Below are 20,073 nucleotides of genomic sequence, written 5' to 3' on the forward strand. Positions count from 1 at the left end.
GCCGCGGGCTGGTTGCCGCCATGGAATGCGAATTTGGACAAAGAGAGCGTGCCCGCTTGTTTGGCGCTCAAAACTTCCGGGACGGCAAGCGCACGCTAAATGTAGGTCAGCGAAAGACTCCACCAAATGCAACGCTTGAGCCCGCTCATCACCAGCAAAAGTAAACAATCCAACGGTCTATGAACCGCAGCGCGAGCGCTTACGACACATCTCGTGCGCTCGTGCTGCGAAAAACTAATCAAGTCACAGAACATGCTTCGAACGCCAACACCGCGTGCTTTGTTCACGCCACGGTGGTCCGTGCGCACGCGCTCCGAAGAGACGCTCCAGCTGCACGGCCATAATTCCACAGTCGCTCACGGTCACGGCGCATGCAAGGCTGTCGCCCAAGCCTACTTATTTACCTGCTAGGCAAGAACAACTCGGGGAGCGGTCAACAAGTAATGTCTGACTAAGCCTTTCAGCCCCAATTATCACTTCGACAAATGCACACATGGGAGATTGGGGTTCAGGCAGGAGCTCAACATTCGATCACACTTCAAGGAAAATCATTCAACGGCATCATAAAACAGCCACAGACAACAGCTTTCCAGTGACAAGTCTTACCTTTTGGGTCGAGGAGCTCACTTAGCAAACAAAGGCTGACGACTATGGCCGGTAATGCGTTGCTGCAGCGAGTGGAGCTACCCGTAAAGCCTAAAACAAAATCCAAGAGATGGCCGTTAGATCGCGTAACTTGGTACGTTCCTTGCAAAATAGTACAGAAATTATTACCACCCGCCACAAGTCTCGCGAGCTAGAGCCAAAATAAACGAATATACGAGCCTATGACGTAGCGAAAGAACGCCAAAAACCTTCAACGGGAGAGGCGGATAAGCGATCTCGTGTAATCTCGTTCTGAGGGGTTTGTTTGCGAGACTGGACGTTCTTGTGCTTGTAGATAGTGTTAAGTAATGGGCTGCTGTCTTTAAATCATTTTTTTGTCGCGATCGTTCGCAATGTTATGTTCATTTTGCGTGGCCAATGACTCTGCGGACGAGTAACGGCGGTGAAAGGAAATAGGCTTCGATCTTTTTAGGTGCTGAGAGGACACAGTTGGGTGGAATATCGCTCCACACAATATTAATACGTGCCGCTCAGCTGTCGGCTCCATTTGGTCGACGCAACACGGCCTAGCGCTTGGTTTCCCGGGTCGTTGCTCGCCGGAGCCGTAACGTGCAGCGCTTCATGTGAGCGGTCGGCGCCGAAGGCGCTGCAGTCTTGACGTCGAGTGTTCGGGGTGAATCAGCTGAAATGTCGGACATCAAGGCGCTGGAGCACCCCACTCTTAAGGTGGGTATTTGACGCGTTTATGCTTCTTCGCAGGCTGAGTGAACGATACTGAACGTTTGTAGGTGCCGTACGAGATCCTGAACAAGAAGTTTCGAGCGGCCCAAAAGACCATGGATCGAGAGGTGTCGCATGTGCAGAGCGGGGCGGCCGAGTTGGAAAAAAGCCTCCGGGAGAAGGCGCCCGCTGGTCAGCTGCGCAGTCAACTCGGAAGCTTACTGGAGAAACTGGAGCTGCTTCGGCGTAAGAGCGCCGAGAGCATCACCGAAGAGTTGGAAGCCGCGGCGGCTTGCAAGCGACGCGTCGAACACCTCAAGGGCTTCGAGGCAGGTGGCGAGCAATGGAAGCGACAGCGTCTCGACCGCATGCTCGTGGAGCACTTGCTGCGCGCGGGTTATTACGGCACGGCGGCCAAACTTGCCGAGCGCAGTGGGCTGCGTGACCTGACAAATATGGACCTATTCCTCGTTTCGAAGGAGGTTGAGGATTCGCTAGCAAGCCGCGACACCAGCAAGTGCCTGGCCTGGTGTCACGACAACAAATCAAAGCTGCGCAAGTTGCGCAGCACACTCGAGTTCCAGTTGCGGCAGCAGGAGTTTGTCGAGCTCGTCCGTCGCGACCGGCGCCTTGAGGCCGTGCGGCACGCGCGGCGTCACTTCGGCGCGCTGGAAGACGAGGCACAACTGGCCGAGGTACAGCGTGTGATGAGCCTGCTGGCGTTGCCTGGTGCGCGTCCACCCGACGGCCGCTGGGAACTGTTGGGTGACAGCCGCTGGGAGCTGCTGGCCGACAGTCGCTGGGACCTGCTAGTGCAACAGTTCCGCCAGGAGCAGCTGCGCTTGTACCAGCTGAGCAGCTGTTCGGTGCTGACCGTGGCCCTGCAGGCCGGCCTTTCGGCTCTCAAGACGCCGCAGTGCTACGACGAGAACCAGCGCAACCCGGACTGCCCTGTGTGCAGCCGTGCGCTCAACTGTCTTGCGCGGGGTCTGCCGTACGCGCATTGCTCGCAGTCGCGTCTCGTCTGTCGCATCTCGGGCCAGCCACTCAACGAGCACAACCAACCACTTGTGCTGCCCAACGGCTTCGTGTACGGCGAGCAAGCACTGCGCGCGGTCGCTCGTCGCGGACGTGTAACTTGTCCGCGCTCTCGCGACTCCTTCGATTTGCGGGAAGCCGAGAAGGTGTACGTCATGTGAGGACTCAGCCCAGCATGCGCTGAACCTCGCCACATTTTTACAAAGCAGTGGCTGCTTTCAGGGTTGCTGCACAAGAACGTGAAACTGCATAAATGTGGACATTCAGGATAGTACAAATCCCGGTTGTACCTCAAGCATCTTGTTCTCATTAATGACTCTGCATAAAAAAAAATATATATTTGCAAAACAAAAGGCGTGCAAGTTTTTAAGTGCCTACGCTATGCAAAGATGGTCATTTTGCCGTTACATAAAACCGCACATTTAGCTGAATTGATGACTAAGCTGTGTGTGAGCACTTATCCATATTGCGCAGTTGCTGTGGCCAAACTTCATTGGAGAATAATGATTGGTCGAGTATGCAACTAGTATATTTTGTCACATGTAGCTGGAACTAGGCTGAGTGGTTTCTGATTGAAATGTGGTTGAACTTGTACGAGCATATTTTCAGACTTGTGCAAACTGCTTTGTGTGCTGTATTTGGTTATGCTATGTATTATTATAGCATCTGTATCCAGATCCACGTTTATTTCATTAAACCTTGGCTGCTGCTGCTGCCATGTCTTGGAGTTGTAATAAATAAAAAGCCACAGAGGTTGAAGAGACCCTGAAGGAAGATGAGTGAAGCTACATTGGCAGAGATTCAATATTTTGTTTTCCGCTCATCTTGCGGTTCATATGTGCTATGAGGGATTGGCCAAGAATTGGGTGGATGAAGCTAATGACCCTAATAAATTTTGCTTGAATGAATTTCCCAGCATGAATGAAAAAGCACAGAAAGGAAACGTGGATAGAACAAATTTCACAGGGCGCTTGCTTTGAATCTGCAATGAAATCTTGGACAGCGGAGCAAATGTCCCTGTGGCTATGCCCAAGAGTTGAAGCTGTGAATTGAAAAATAATGGGAATAGTCAGTTGTAGGCCAAATTCACAAAAGGGAATATTGATCTGTTTCCTAAAGATAGTGAAGTGACATTACAAAAAGAAAAATCCATTGTCTTTTCCTCATTGCTGAAGATGTGCAGGGAGGAGTGCACCAGATCAGACCTGTGTAGGTAAAAAAATTCAGGAAGGGATTTTGGTGTAGAAATGTGGCATAATTTAGTGAAGCTGTGTATTGCATTCAATCTGCCAGTGGTGTATGAGGTGCCAATATCTGATTGCTACAGTCACATGCTTAACTGTACACCTTCACAATCAAGCCTTAGTTGTGCACGTTGACAATGGTGCTGCAGGAAGGACAGGAATGCATAGGGATGCCTTAACTAATGAGTCTGCAGTCTCATTCAGAAACAAACTTGTGACCAAGCACCCAAGTTTAACTGAATACATTAAAAATGAGCACAGTCTAGAAAATGAAGTAGCCAAAACAGAGTAAAGTTACTAGATGCAAGAAGAGAACAACACTGAATATAAAAAGAAGTTGTAGTATATTGCGGCCTGAATTTAAGCAGGCTGAGAATACTGCTATGAATTTGGCTAAAAAAATGGGCATGAAATCTGGCATTCAAAAAGGACAAAAAGACTGGTCAAGTTTAGGACAAAGTTCCCTTGCCTAGTGTATGGTGTAGCAGTAGCTTAGCATGTTGCAAATGCAGTGAAGTGAAATGTGGATGGCAACAGTGGCTTTGAATCCTAATTACAGCTTTTCAGAACTTTGCAGTTTGTTAGAACTGGCTGAGGCTAGTGAGCTGTATGTTTAACCCCTTTACTGCCGTGACAAATTCCAACAAAGCTTTTAGAAGTAAAAAAAGATAGTGAAAGTCATTGTGTATTATTTTTTGGCATAAATTCAGGAAACTGAACATATACGCGTGCAAAAATTCATGAGTTAACTCGTCGTCGACACCAGAGGACACTCATGATGGCGAGTCATGTCATCGGCAGTTAAGGGGTTAAAAAACAACCATCGTGCACCGAGAAGAAAAAACACTTAAGCAGGCAACTTTAGGTAATCTTTTTGTAATGCGAAAACAACCCAGTGCCAAAAAGGGCAGTAAACTCAGTGTGACATAGCACCATGATGCCATTGGTGCTGTTGTGTGGGCACCGTGGAAACTGCAAAATGAAAACTCTAAATGTTCTAGATGCCAGAGGGTGTCATGACAAAGCTAAGTGATTCAGCTCACAGAATATCACTGTCTATGGAAATTGGAAGCTGTGTTCTCAAATACCTCATGCACCCAGTACTCCTGTGGCATGTAAGGATGAAAACTGCAAGGCCGTAATGCACTGGCCGATGAAGATGAGAAGGCAGCTGCTTTTTAAGGTGTCTCCTACTCCCGAGTGCCAATGAACTGCAAGAACAAGTGCTTAATCTAAAATATGGGGTCTTCTGCTTTCAATTAATAGAAAGCCCAATAAGATCTTGAGCATTGTGCATCCAATCAGTAGTACGCGCTACCTTAAAAGGCCCCCAACAAGTTCAAATAAGTGCATAAGTGAATAAGTGCAGTATCTGAAGGGCATAGTACTGAACACAAAGGTAAAGTAATATTGCTTGATGCATCTTAAGGAGCCGACATATTAAATCACACGGCCAAACTGTAGAGTCATTCCACTAAAAAATAGGTGTGACGATACCAGGTGATGTGCCAGAAATATGTCAAAAATATGTTCCAAGTGGTCAGCGTTTAACACTGCTGCAGAATCTGTACAAGCACTTTGTCACCGCCTGGGAGAAGCTGCTCTGGAACTGGCACTAGCTGAGGGAAACTTGGTACTGCAACAATCCAGCCACTATGGTAATCATAGGTTGTACATGGGGATTTTTTTATGTCATGAATCCCTTAAGAAAGAATGTCGCAGCTTCTTTTATTGTTTGTTTTACTTCAGTTGTGCACTTACCTCACTTTTACTTAGAGTGGTGAGGTGTTTTAAGTTTACAAATCACTTAATTACATAATTTCCATTGCATAAACAAATTCTAATGTTTGTGAATACACATGCTGCTTAATCTTACAGATGTTTGGTAAGTAACATTCACTTGTGTATGGTATTCTCTATCCAAACCATCCCTTGGTAGGAAATAATTATTGGCACATGGAGGAAGTTGTGATGAAAAATGAGCTTCAAGAATGCTAACTTAAGGACCCACAAGGTTTTTCAAAACAAGAATGACAAAGTTCAGGCAAGTTTACACACCTGCCTTTTCTTTTTCTATGTCGTGTTTCCACCTTTCCTGTCCCGATTCTTGTCCCATCTCCTCATAGTAGGTACATGCCGTACTTGAGGCCCAGTAACTACTACCTTTATTCCCATCCTGGTTGAACAGCCTTACTAGTGCTGCACGCTTACATAATAATAGTAATTTATTTCCATCAATGCAAAGTTTTTGAAGCGGGTGAGAATAGAAGCGACTATGCACTTAACCAGGTTCTAAAAGTGTATCATCAGGCAGAAGCTGGGGGGCAACAGAACTAACATGGTGCAACACAGTAATTTATACTTGAAAATAATAATATGTACAAAACAGCAACAATGGAAGAAAATGTAAAACACAAATGAAATACATTTGAAAAAATTTATTGTGAAATAGCAACAATACAAAAATAGATACATTAGCAGATGTACATAGATAGATGTCGGTTACACTGAAGAGTTTCAAGAGTGATTACTGAATGTGAAATTCGCATCTGTGTGAATTCAATACTGGCTAGAATCAGTTTATTTAGTACTGACGGTAAATGATAAGTCTTTGTTGTCCATAATTGATTCCTGTGTGAGAAAGATGAAGGTAGTGTGACTCATATAGGCAGATAGAAGCTAACCTTTAAATAGTGTTTAAATGTCTTTTTTGCCCTATTTTATATTATCGTAACAGCCCATAGGTGTATAAATTGAAAACATCAATAATGCCATGTTCAATAAACAAGTGATCAGTTGTGTGTCTGTTAGGCAAGTGATAAATTACACGACCAACTGTTATGCTGAACTGAAATCTTTTTCAAATTGTATTTTGTCACCATGGCCCACACTAGTGTGCAGTAATTTAAATGAAAGGTAAATAAAGCAGCGTATACTGCAAGTTATGCTTTTAATGGCACGAAAGAATGCCAACGGCTCTAGACGCTTTCAGTAAAGCATGATTGATAGGGTCATTCCACTATATACTTTGTGAAATATGAACTCAAGTAATTTTATAGATTTTACAACTTTGATGGACTGCAATTTATACTAAAGGTTTAATGGAGTATGATATTTTATATTTTTAGCATTACAGCTTTAGTTTCAGTCACATTAACTGATAGTGCATTTGCATTTGACAAGTCTAGCTTTATTGAAAGGGCCCTTACTCAGTTTTTTTTAACTAATCCTAGAATGGCCTCACTATTAAAGCATGCCACCTCATGAATATCCTTCAGCAAAAATGTTTCAAATTGTTCAAGTTTAAGTGGAGTTAGACATAGTTATCGCATCAGTGAGCAGCTTTCCCTCTCCTTTTGTCTCAACTAGCACGCTGAAGGCAACACGGAGGAAGGGGCAAGGTTCCACCCAAAAGCTGAGCTTGGTATTAAGGCACCCTTAAGCGAGAGGACTCATCGCGGCGTCTAATCTATGCAGGGTACCGCTGCTATCTCGGAGGCCACGCAGCTATGCAGTGCAAAGATGAAATGCTCTTTCTGTCTTTTTGAAATCTCAGACATATTTATTTTTAGTTTACCTCAATATTAGCAATAACTGTATTACTGAGAATTTTCTTGCATTCAAAGAAATGAGCCGATAGCTGTTGGTGGGCTTTGCTGCTTGTGATGACGGCATTGCAAAGGTGAGCGCAAGTGATTTTTGAGTTTTGACACGAGATTGTAAATTCCCTGCTGCATGCAGTGCAATAATATTTGGCTCACATGTTCTCAGGAACCTCTTCTACAGATTGGCAACATTTTCTTACTATGCTGAAAGTGTTTCAGGGCCTCTGTAAAGCATTATTGTCAGATTTCTCTCTAGTATTTCTAATATGAACATAGAGAAATAAAAATTATGCTTATGTTTCTAAGTGATATGAAACTGTTTGCCAGTAGAGGTATGCACAATCATTGTGGTGCGAAGTGCAGACTGAAAGGATAACTTCAAGTGCTCTAAATGCAATAATCATGTGAATGCTGGTACATTAAAGTGAAACAACAAGGAGACAGTGCTTCTTACAGTTCCCAGTTAAAAAATTATACAAGTAACGCAGTCACAGCTATGTGTAAGCCAATAATGCTTTAGTGTAGTAGACAAACAAACTGTGGAATGACAAACTTTGGATAGTAATAGGAAACAAACCTCATTATAACAAAGTTGCATCTGACACAACAAATTCTTCCATTACATTCAATATTCGTTAGAAGCATACATTTGTTACATGTTGATAGTGGCACTAAACATTCTAGATTTACTTTGTTATATTGAGGTTTTACTATAAATTGATTATTCAATCTATAACATCTCCTAAAGTGCACCTTGTTTATCGTCATTTACTGAAAAGTCAGCCTCTTTCTGGTGGAACAGTTCAACAGGAACTTCTGTGAGGTAGGTAGTACTACACATGGGGGCTCTTAGAATGGCTTGATTGAAATTTATTATATCTTGCCATCTCGGCGCGATGATATTTTTGGTTTATTATACTGACTGCAAGATTTCACGTACAGGAAAAGCATATTCTATGTATTCTAGCTTCCATTGGTATAGCCAGGGGATTTAAAACAAATTCTAATGCTTCTTACATGTGTCAGACAGGCAACACAATCGATTCTTGGTCTCGTGCTTGTCAAAAGCTTTTCTGAATATTTTGTCATCACCATCACTGCAGGCATCATTGATCATAAACTTGTGCACATGAACCCGAATATCCAAACATCAACCAAAAAAACTCCCTGTGTGCAGGTGTTCCTAAATTTTGAATCTACTGGTGGTGAATATGTTATGGATTGTCTACACTTATTTCCTCACAAACTCAAGCACCATGATGATGTCTCGCTCCTCTGAGACAAATTTAGGGTTGTTGTTACATCCTACGCTGATAGATTGTTCTACACATAAAAATAAAGTCAACCAGCACAACCCTTAAATCACATTAATCTAAAATGTAGGCTTGCAGCAAAGCATCATACTAAAGTAAGAAGAAACACTAAGCTCCAAAGTTTAAAGAAGGAGCTACATATTAAGCTTTGTAATTTGCACAATGCATTCTGTAGTGAAACCGTGAATATATTCTTTAAAAACTTCCCAGGTAAGCTATGGCATTTTCTGTCGGAATTGGGGCAATGTTTTGAACACTCTGGAATGGGCAACAAAAATGAGCCGAATCTGAACGAAACAGTTGAACCCCATTATAACGTAGTTGCATTCGACACAAAAATGCTTTGACTATATGCAATATTCGTTTTAAACATACACAGCAAAAACAAATTCAGACTAAGGTCTGCGAAACAAATACAAACATGATGCGTCCGACAAGTCGGCAAAGGTTTTCCTGTCAATTTTGATAGCTTGTCAGCAGCTTGCCATGCCAATACATGACACATGAACAATGTTCATATACAAACACATGCTTTGTGCCGTTATTAATATGCAGTGTGTGTGACTGGGCTAATTGGTAATCTGTTATAAAAACAGCGGACAGAGAATAGAAAGAACATTTTTTTTTTCTTTCCGTCCTCTGTTTTTATAATTAATATGCAGCCATGCGATTGGTGTGGTCAAATGGAATTGGCGCATTAGCTTGCCAACTGAGGGCTAGCCAAGCCAAGCTGTTGGCTAAATCATGCACACACGTTCAGAATTTACCGTGTCAAGTTGCTCTTGCTGAGCATTTCATATTTTTGTTGCCAGAATACGTATGTTGAGCTGCAGGCAAACACATATTCGGCTTCTTTATGAACAGCAGAATATTCATCAAAATAAAGCATGGCCACCCAAGCTTTCTATATATTTTGTCATATCCAATAATTAGTTATATCTGCATTCGTAATATCAAGGTTTGGCACAAGTGAGTTTCATAATACATTTTATAAAGCATTATAACTGCATTTCTTTGCTCACCTGAGAAATGACCACCAATTCCCCATGTGCACCCTATCCAATTCCAGGCAGCGTAATTACTAGTGAAGAAATTTTTTCCATGCTGCTTATAGTGATGAAAGTAAAGTACAGGTGGCATACTGCTCCAAACTTATTTCTGAGTACTTGCACATTATTTTTAATGCATCTCAGAGCTGCCTACCAAAAGACTGGCTGACCGCCATTACCAGTGTTGATGCTGGTAATTATAGGCCAAGATTCTTGTAAGCAAGTACTGTAGATTGCTGAAGCTTGCAAGTGCTCATTCTGCGAAAGGCATGTAGTAGATGGGAAAAGGGGAAGAAGGAAGACGAGACATGTGCCGACTACAACTGAGCATTTACTGAAACACACAAGGTACAACAGCAATATACAAAGACTGTATGCATGCAACACCCAGACATCACCGCTCAGACCCTGTACCTTACGAGGTAGATAAAAATGCAAAAACATGATTAAAACCAGCCGAAGCTTCATATGGCTAACAGCTCAAATTTCATTTCTACACTTCAATTAAAACAACAAATAATATCCTCAATAATTTCCTTGGCTTTATATGGTTGTGAATAAAAAAAAGCAGGATCCGTCAGTTAACCTTCTTCACATTCATTGCATAGTGAGGGTCACAAATCCGGCAGGTTTGATGCCTTCAGGTATCAAACAAGGGTTTACTCATCGGCCGCCTGCTCCTAAAGTTCACATACATACTATGTGACGCCATCGGTAAAAAGGTTGTTCCATATCCGTTGCCATGGCCATGAGTGGCATTGGCTAATACTTCCCAGATTATATCTTGCAGACATACATAAATACTCGGGAAAGTAGACATGGGAACAGCTATCGTCGTAGATCCATTGGCAGAGAGCAATGCACACAAAATGCAGTGGGGTGGGTTTAGCTCCCACTGGTGGCAGGTTGCCTTTTCCCTCTTCTTTCCTTGGCAACATTATCTCTTTGCTTCATATGGTTGTGACGAACAAAATTCAGACCCTTTAATTAATCTTCTTCTCATTCACTTTCATGTATAACTACAGAGGCACAACTAGTTAATGCACAAGTTTACTCTTGTATATTCTGTGTTTCAGTGAAGTGTCGGTTGTAGTTTGCACCTGTGACCTGCTGTTTTCTTTCACTGCCTTGTCCCTCATTCTACAGGCATTTTCCAAATGTAACCAATACTTACTTGGCAAGTTCACCACTATACAATCACTACTCGTATATCTAATCACCTTAAAGCAATTAACTTTTTGGTGATAACCAGAATGGCTTTAATAAAAAACTTGCGACTGCACAATAAATTTTGGTTATGCACTTCACCAGAGGTATAGATGACCACATTAATGCAATATATTTTAACCTGTCAAAGGCATTTGACTGCATATTGCTTACTGCATTAATTGAAAGGCTTAGTGGGGGCTACCTTAAATACTTATCGACAATATTCAAGCCTATTTACAAAACCACATGCACTCTGTATGAATTGAAATGTGAGATCTAGAACGGCACTGGTTTGGGCTATTATTACAATCCATGATCAATGTTATTTGCACACAACTTGGAACGAGGACTGTCGTCTGTGTCTGTCGTCCCCGAATCCTAGTTCCAAGTGGTGTGCAAATAACGCTGACCAGAGATTGCAAACAACTAGCCCAAACCAGTACCCTTCTAGATCTCACATTTCAGTTCTCACACAGTGCATATGATACATGGAGATCTAGAAGTTTACCTATCTTATCATGTTTTCCACAGGCATCTGCACTGCTACCTTTGTTATTTCTTATCTATGTAAATGATACTGGTAAAGGTACTAATGAGAATGCCAAGGCAAAACTGTTAGCTGATTGCATGTTGATGAGCTGTCAGGACATACTGAATAAAAGGTCGAGCTATATAACGAACTATTGGGTGTAACTGAGTAAACCTAAAATTTGGTTGGTCATTCTTTAAGTTTAATTTCAATGGAGCATTTTACTGTAATGAAATCTAAAATGTGGGATCCGACAGAGTGTCAGTTATAGCAATGTAAATTTTTGTTTGCATGTGCCTCAGTTAAGATATATATTCTGGTAGCAAAAATATCAAATACAGTCGCCGACCGATTTTCAGATGCCTGAATTTTTTGACCTGCATGTTTATTCGGGCTTCCCTGAACGTGGTACCACCACCTGACCCCTAACACCACTGTATAACGGCAATAACCTATATTTTGAGTGCTGCACGGTGTTTCAGGCATGAACTGCATGCACGATGCTGCAGACATGGAGGCTATGAACAAAGTTGCCGCCATATGTTGACTATGCATGCAACCACAAATATGGTATGTTGCCGACTCCCGATCAAGCAGTGCTGGCTCGGCTTTGCAGCCCATAATCAGTGAGGTTAGCGAAGTGGGTGGTGACAAGCCATCATGGGAAGCTTGCAGTCAGTATGTTCGCACTCGTAGACCTTATTGGTGATTGATTGTGAGATTAGACGCACGGACTAGGCTGACGACACCAGTAGCAGAATACGGATCCATGTGTGGTCCCATCTATGTACAAAAAGCCTGGCGGCAGCTTGGCTTGGTCAGACTGCAGTCAGCAAGCCAACGTACCAATACCGTGCAATGACACAGGTCACATGGTTCTGTATTTATGATGGTGCAGAGTGTGCGTATGTAATTTAATGTTGTTGCTATGCCTCGATCAGAATGGCAAGATGCTGCTGGGCCATCAAAATTTGCATAAGACCCTTTGCTGGCCCGTTAGAGGCACCTGACTTGCGTTTCCTAAGCGTAGACCTGATCGCAATTTTTTTTTCTTGATATTTGTGTGTATAATACAGGATATAACAAAGTTATTTTCAATACTGAGGTAACTTCGTTATAAGTAGGTTCAACTGTATGACAATAGTAACGAAATGAAAGTAATAGTTTACACTTACCGAAATCAGAATATTTGATGTGTTAGCTATAAAATACCTTGGAGCAACAATTAACAGCAACCTCAGCTAGGCTTCACAGATTCAAGACCTTTAACAAAGCATTTATTAAATTCTGTGGTTTTTACATGCCAAAACCGCAATATGATTATGAGCCACGTTGTAGTGGAGAACTCCAGAATAATTCTGACGACCTTGGGTTCTTTAACATGCACCCGATGCACGGTACACGAGTGTTTTTCACATTTTCACCCCCATCGAAATGTGGCCGCCACAGCTGGGACACAAACGTGCTACCTCAGGCTTAGCAGCTCAATGCCAAAGCCACCACAGTGGGTTAACAAAGCATTATAGTGCTTTGCTTTCTACAGAGAAAATAAAGGAGCTTGCCATCAAATATAGCTATTCCTCTCTCTGCACCTAGTCCTCAGTATGTTTTCATAGTATGCAACCAATTCTTTAATAAGGAAATTATCAAAGAACCCGCCTCGTGGCATAGTGGCTTTGGCAAACTAGCCAAGCCCGAGGCTGCGAAATGCAAAAGCACCAGTGTACTGTGCATTTGGTGAATGTTACAGAGCCCCAGGAGGTCAAAATTGATCCGGAGTTCCCCACTACACATGCCTCATAATCATATTGAGGTTCGGCATGTCAAACGCCAGAATATAATTTAATTTTTTTAGCGATCAAAGAGGAGTGAATCCAGTGACCAGTTTCTGTTTGCCCAGTTACCTCTGACTTCAAAACATTATAATCAATTTCCAATATGTTAAGGAAGCTCAGACTAGATCCACTTCACATCCACTGTAAGGTTGTCAGGCTCAAGCAGTTCCACTAGATGCATCATGATAAAACAGGTTTGGCAAGTGTGACATGCATGTTTAATGCTTCACACATGTCATCAGACTCTAATCATTCTACTACAACAGTATGCCCTTATCTCAACCACACAAACATTTTTTCAAAAATCATTCTTTCCTTTTATAAGTGAAGAGTTCAATCGTTTCCCTGAAAATATTGTTGAATACAAATACATTACCTAATTTGAAAAAATTATTACTGTCCCATCTCTTATAAACTCCCTCCTGCTTGGGCAGCACTGCTGTCTGCTGTATTTGTAAATATATAATTATTTCTCATAGTTCTAAGCTTACACACTGGCAGTGTTGTCTGGATCATTAGCCACTGGCTAGTAATGGATCCATGCAAGAATCTATATAAGACAATTCAACGGAAAACAGTAAGCAGAATGAGAACAACAAACTATGCATACTCTGTAAATAATAAGCAAATAAGGGCAGTATGCCAATGACAAACCATAAAAGTTGCTCAAGGGGCTTTATATAGAAACACAACCACGCAAATGCTTGTATGTTCAATGAAGCAACATAAGAACCTGTATGGACAGCCCTCAAACGCAATGTGTAAAGAGATAGAAAGACCTGAATGCGCAGCTTACATTTGGAGCTTCTAGTACAGACTGGCGAAAGCATTCAAATACCCCTGTTGGCTTGAAAAAAAAAAGGACCTGAATGATTATTAGCACGAGCTGCATAGAAAATGCATTAATAGTGCAACTCAGTAGTCTTGCAGCTGAAGCAAGAGCATAAGTTTTGTGAACTAGTGCTTAATAAGTCTTGCGAGGATGTGTGACTGAAGGACTGTTCAAAATCTTTATTGCTCTTTTCTCAATTGGTTCAGTGTACATATTAATATTGCAAAGCTGTACCGTGGCCAATGAGAGATGCTGCAATGGATGGCTAAGCAAATAAGTGTTTTTGCATCAGAATGTGACCACTGCAGCTACAAATTAATGTTACCACATAACCATATGCTCAGCAACTGAATGACATAGCTATCGAGACACCACAGTACAATGTCACTGTTTTGTTGGCAGAACAGCTCTTCTTGGAAAACTTGTGATTTCAGAGCATTAGTCGCTACTAGGCATTTGGACATTTGGTTACTTTTGTAGCCAAGCTTCAAACAAATGGCTACTAAAGAGAAGCACCTCAAAAACGGAAAAAAAGGACTAAGTGAAACTAGTCACTCATGTACTATGCATTTCCAAGAACTAGCCCAAGAAGCCACCCCTGACATGTGAATTCTGAAAGTGAATTGCGATGTGAACAGAGCATTATATCCAAGTCCAGCATTCTAATATTTTGGCCACAGGCCATCAAAAGTAGTGCATGAATGTGCTGAATATCACTGTAAATGCCTGGCCATCTTATGTCAGACTAATAGCTTTTCAGGACCCCTGTACAGAGGTGTTTTAGTACCAGCCAGACGGTATGTTTCTGGCACATTTGTGAAGAAAAGCACATAACATTTCAAACAAAGAGAAGCATATTTTCTATAGCAACGTAATACCTCAGAATTTAGCAAAACTTTTATGTCTCATACCAAAAAAAAGAAAGTGTCGAAAATTAAGTTTATTTGCTTTTTCTTTTTCACAAAAGCGGGGCAAGAGCTAGAGAAAATGAACCCTGACACAGCTTTTTGCTTGGGATAAGTCAGTATGCTGCACTATCTGCTTTCAATACATAGTACATTATAGAGTCCAAAATGCACAAACATTAGTCATAACATGCTATGCACAGTCAACCACAGAAGTTGTCAGAGCACAGCGGACCCATGAAGTTTCTTTACCATTTCTCTACACAGCCAAGAACATGGTAAGAAATGTTATATAGTTGTTTCTACAGTTGATAGTCTGTTGATAGGAAGTTCTTCAACTTAACGATAGCATAGTCACAAAATTTGCTTCCCGACTCCCTGTGGCATGTCCCATCCTGCTTTCTGCTTTCTCCGATTTTAATAAACAGAGGCTGTCATTGCATGCCAAGACTTGTTGTATTCCACGCTTACATTTGTGCAACAAGCTGTCATCGTTTCTGCACCACCTGAAAGTTATCTGGCCATTATCAACTACAACATCATGTTTCTTGTTTCGCATGAAAACCTTTCTTCCTTTTCTGTGCAATCTGGCACACAGCTAGATGCTCAAGAACAGCTTCACATTCGAAGAGCATGGTATCAGCGCAGTGCTAGAGGCACATAATCATCATGCAGCATATTGGTCTGCTCTTTGGTTGTTACCACTGTCGACTATCAGAAGCTTGTCAAGTAAACGTTGGGGTTGTCACAGAATTTGTCACACTGACCGTCAGTGTGTAGTGTTTCACTTTCCTCCTGTACATCTGCATTCATTCAATGTATGTACACGCAGCCTTCCATAGGCAGCACATGCCACTGTGTGCTGTCATGAATGGCTGAGCTTCGAGTACAACCTTTTCGTACGAACTGCAGATGTGTGTGCATCAAGTTGTGACGTTTCGTCACTCCAATATTTCCTGAAATGTACACAGGTGCTATTGAATGAAACACAATGTCTATCCTGAAGACCCCGGCAATTATTTCACATCACAACCTTTTGTGCAGCATGATTTCTGAGCCGATTATTGAGGATTGCTTCACCTTGCATAACAGCATACCTGCAGTGAAATTTTGTTTCACAAAAATCACAGGTAGGCACACTTTGTTATGTTGGCAAAAAATACATAGCATCTACTAGCATCAAGTTACAAAAAGCAAAAAGATTTGCCTGTTTTCCACTATCCACTACTGTCTCTCTAACATACTAAACACGTTTCAACTAACTGAAGGAAGTTAATGTTCTGTCAAAAAAACACTATATTGAATATTGGTTGAACGTGCTATATGATTTTTGTTTTTGTAGAAAAAATGTGTATTTGCGAATAATTTTTTTTGTTGTTGAAAATTATGTGAATGAGGTGTAACTGAATATTATGCGAGGTTTCTGCAACAATGCAATTTTTTCTGCTACTTTTGATGTAAAAGTACTATCAGCAAAATTGAAATATGATATGAACAGTGGAGTGCGTGTCTGAAGCATAACTGAAGGCAGTGTGTGAGATAGGTCAGTCATCACAAGGCACACGGGTGCACGTCCAATTTGCCCGGTGGATGCGAGGAAGCTTGCCGTACTGCGATAGTTTTGCCTCTGTTTTCTGTGATTTGAAAGTGAGACAACTCAAGTCAAAGAAAACAAAACAAAGCAGGCGCAAAACTATCACAGTATGGTGATCATGCTCGCATCTGGAGGGCAAACCAGATGTGCGTGCCTGTCTAGTGACGACTGGACTACACTGCACAATGCACCTTCAGTTATCCATCGAAAACGGCATGCATTCCACTGTTAATGTTTTAATCTTTGCTGATAGTACATTTTGTGATATAGTGATATGGCGAAAAAGGTTAATTTCAATCAAATGATCTGGACCAGCATTTTTATAAATGGAGCATAATTGTTCAAATTAAAGTGTGGCTTCCACAATGTGGTGCAAAATGCTGCACAAGTTTCGTGCCTGCTTACGCTGAAAATGTAGTAGGGCAAATGCTGAACCTATGGAAAAAGATATCATCAGCAGCAGCAGCCTCTTTTATGTCCACTGCAGGATGAAGGCCCCTCCAATCTTCAATTACCCCTGTCCTGTGCCACCTGATTCCAACTAGCGCCTGCGAATTTCTTAACTTCATTATCTTACCTAGTCTTCTGCCATCCTCAACTGTGCTTCCCTTCTCTTGGCACCCATTCTCTAAACCTAATGGTCTACCAGTTATCTAACCTACACATTACATGACCTGCCCAGCTCCATTTTTTTTTTCACTTAATATCAGTTAGAATATCCGCTATACCATTTTGCTCTCTGTTTCAAACCGCTCCCTTCCCGTCTCCTTAACGTTACGCCTAACATTTTTTGTTCCATCGCTCTTTGTGTAGTCCTTAAATTGTTTTCAAGCTTCTTTCTCAGTCTCCAAGTTTCTGCTCCATATGTTAGCACTGGTAGGATGTGGTGGTTGTACACCTTTCTTTTCACCAATAGTAGTAAGCTCCCAGTCAGGATCTGGCAATTCCTGCCGTGTGCACTCCAACCCATTTTTATACTGTGAATTTTCTTCTCATTATCAGGGTCCCCTGTGAGTAATTGACCTAGGTAAAGATACTCCTTCACAGACTTTAGAGGCTGACTGGCAATCCTGAACTCTTGTTCCCTTGCCAAGCTATTGATCGTTATCTTTGTCTTCTGCATATTAATCAACCCCACTCTTACACTCTCTCCGTTAAGGTCCTCAATGATTTGTTGCGACTCCTCCCTGGTGTTGCTGAACAGGACAATGTCATCTGAAAACCAAAGGTTGCCGAGATATTCGCCTTTGATCCTCATTTCTAAGCCTTCCCAGTTTAATAGCTTGAATACTTTCAAGCGTGTAGTGAATAGCATTGGAGAGATTGTGTCTGCTTGTCTGACCCCTCTTTTTATAGGTATCTTCCTACTTTTCTTGTGGAGAATTAAGGTAGCTGTGGAATCTCTGTAGATACTTTCCAAGGTATTTACGCAAGCATCCTGTACTCCTTGATTACATAATGCCTCTATGACTGCTGGTATCTCTACTGAATCGAATGCCTCTTCATAATCTATGAAAGCATATAGAGAGGCTGATTGTACTCTGTGGATTTCTCAATTACCTCATTGATGACATGGCTGTGATCCATTGTAGAGTATCCCTTCCTGAAACCTGCCTGTTCCCTAGGTTGACTAAAGTCCAGTATTGCCCTTATTCTATTGGAGATTATCTTGGTGAATATTTTATATAATACCAGAAGTAAGCTAAGGGGCCTATGTATAATGTGGGCATTCTTCCAGTTCTCTGGGACCATTGAAGTCGATAGACAGTTCGTATAAAGGGCCGCTAGTTTTTCAAGCATTACGTCTCCTCCATATTTGATTAAATTGACTGGTCTTCTCCTGCCACTCTTCCCCGCTTCATGTCTTTCAAAGCCTTTCTAACTTTATCGCTAGTTATAGGAGCCTCTGCAACCTGTTCATTACAACTTTGAATGGCAGAATCGTGACTGCTCTGGGTACTGTACAGGTCAATATAGAATTCTTCCACTGCTTTTACTATATCTTCGAAATTGCTGATATTACCCTGCTTATCTTTTAGTACATACATCTTGGCTTGTCCTATGCCAAGTTTTCTTCTCACCAATTTCATATTGCAGCCATCTTTTACTGCTTCCTCAGTCTTTCTCACGTTACAATTTCGAATATGCCTTACTTTCTTCTTGTTGATCAGTTTTGACAGTTCTGCGAAATCTACCTGATCTCTTGAATTGGACACCTTCATTCTTTGTCGTTTCTTTATTAGGTCTTCTTTAACTTGGGAGAGCTTACCTACTGGTTGCCTTGGTGCCTTACCTCCCACTTCAATTGCTGCTTGTGAAGCCAGCCTAGTTACGGTTTCATTCATTACCTCTATGTCATCTTCATCTTTCTAAGGCTGCATATTTGTTTGCAAGTACCAGCCTGAATTGGTCTTCTTTTACCCTTACTGCATCTACGTTGGCTTTGTCTTCTTGACCAATTTTACTCTTTCTCCCTTCATATTGAGGTGAATCCTAGGCCTTACTAACCTACGATCACTGCACCTTTACCCTACCTAACACTTCTACATCCTGCACCAAGTTGGGATTGGCAGGAAGTACGAAATCCATTTCATTTCTTGTTTCACCATTAGGGCTTTTCCTAGCCCACCTTCTGTTGCTATGCTTATTCAGCTTATTCCTTATTATGCAGCTTATTCCTTTCTGCAAATTCTACCAACATCTCTCATCTAGTGTTCCTAGAATCGATGCCATAGTTGCCATTACTTGTTCACCAACTTGCTTTTCCCCCCACTTTTGCATTGAAGGCACCCATGACTACAGTATACTGAGTTTGCACTTTTCCCATCGCTAATTCAACGCCTTCATAAAACTGTTCTATTTCACCATCATCATGACTGGAGGTTGGAGCGTATGCTGGTACACTCTAAAAACAGTTGCACCCTTTGGGGTGTATATTTGCCACAGAACAATAAATCGTCATCTGTCTTGCCCGCATTTCCTTTCTTTAACGCTACGAGCCTGGTACTTCCCAGTAACGAATGGCATGTGTGTTATCAGCATGACATAGCATTCCAGACAGGAAAGTTAACGAGCACAGCGTTTCAAGAAAGGAAACGCAAGCAAGACAGATGACGATTATTGTTCCGTGGCAAATATGCACCCCAAAGGGTGCAACCATTTTTAGAGTGCACTACCTTTACTCTATACCTCCTATTTAGTTTTATTATGACTATGCTACCATCTCATTAATGCTGTAGAATTCGTTAATGTTGCCTGCTATGTCCTTATGGATTAGCTATTCCTTCTTATATGGGAGTCCTCTATAACAGAGGACGTGCCCGTTAGTCAGCACTGTATAAGCCTCACCATTTCTTCTAACCTCACTAAGGCCAATGATATCCCAAACAATGCCTGATAGCTCCTCAAAGAGTCCTGCTAAGCTCGTTTCACTCGAGAGGGTTCGTGTGTTGAACGTAGCCAGCGTCAATTTCCAGTGATTTATCACAATCACGAGATGTTAAGTTATGTTTTTAGAACTCTTGGTCACTGTATGCAAATGCAGACAGCTCAACTTGAAGTACTAGTAGTTGAAGTGAGAGTCCAAGACAGTGC

At 41.9% G+C, this 20,073-nt stretch overlaps 2 protein-coding genes across 6 annotated transcripts in view; one reads left to right on the forward strand and one right to left on the reverse strand.

Annotated features, from left to right (window-relative positions):
* Positions 1 to 902, reverse strand: part of CtBP (C-terminal binding protein) — a 68,768-nt gene extending 67,866 nt beyond the window's left edge. Inside the window, exons 1-2 of one of the 5 annotated variants that reach the window (XM_075677237.1) lie at positions 826 to 902; positions 607 to 696 (exon numbers count right to left, since the gene is read on the reverse strand). The gene's annotated coding sequence lies outside the window, so the exon portion shown is untranslated. Of the gene's footprint in view, positions 1 to 606 lie in introns of all 5 variants that reach the window. The other 4 variants (XM_075677236.1, XM_075677238.1, XM_075677235.1 and 1 more) reach the window with 4 other exon arrangements.
* A 298-nt stretch (positions 903 to 1,200) lies between these two features.
* Positions 1,201 to 3,078, forward strand: LOC142566322 (E3 ubiquitin-protein transferase MAEA-like). Its single transcript, XM_075677241.1, has 2 exons — positions 1,201 to 1,332; positions 1,395 to 3,078. Exons 1-2 carry the CDS (start codon positions 1,294 to 1,296, stop codon positions 2,523 to 2,525), a joined length of 1,170 nt encoding a protein of 389 aa, XP_075533356.1. The 5' UTR covers positions 1,201 to 1,293; the 3' UTR covers positions 2,526 to 3,078.
* Positions 3,079 to 20,073: the final 16,995 nt, after the last annotated feature.

This window comes from Dermacentor variabilis, unplaced genomic scaffold (assembly GCF_050947875.1).
Source record: "Dermacentor variabilis isolate Ectoservices unplaced genomic scaffold, ASM5094787v1 scaffold_12, whole genome shotgun sequence".
NCBI lineage: Eukaryota > Metazoa > Arthropoda > Arachnida > Ixodida > Ixodidae > Dermacentor > Dermacentor variabilis.

Coding starts and splice junctions, on each gene's coding strand:
- LOC142566322 (XM_075677241.1), top strand. CDS start 1,294: ATGTCGGACATCAAGGCGCTGGAGCACCCCACTCTTAAG. Junction 1,333..1,394: donor TGGAGCACCCCACTCTTAAG/GTGGGTATTTGA, acceptor GAACGTTTGTAG/GTGCCGTACGAGATCCTGAA.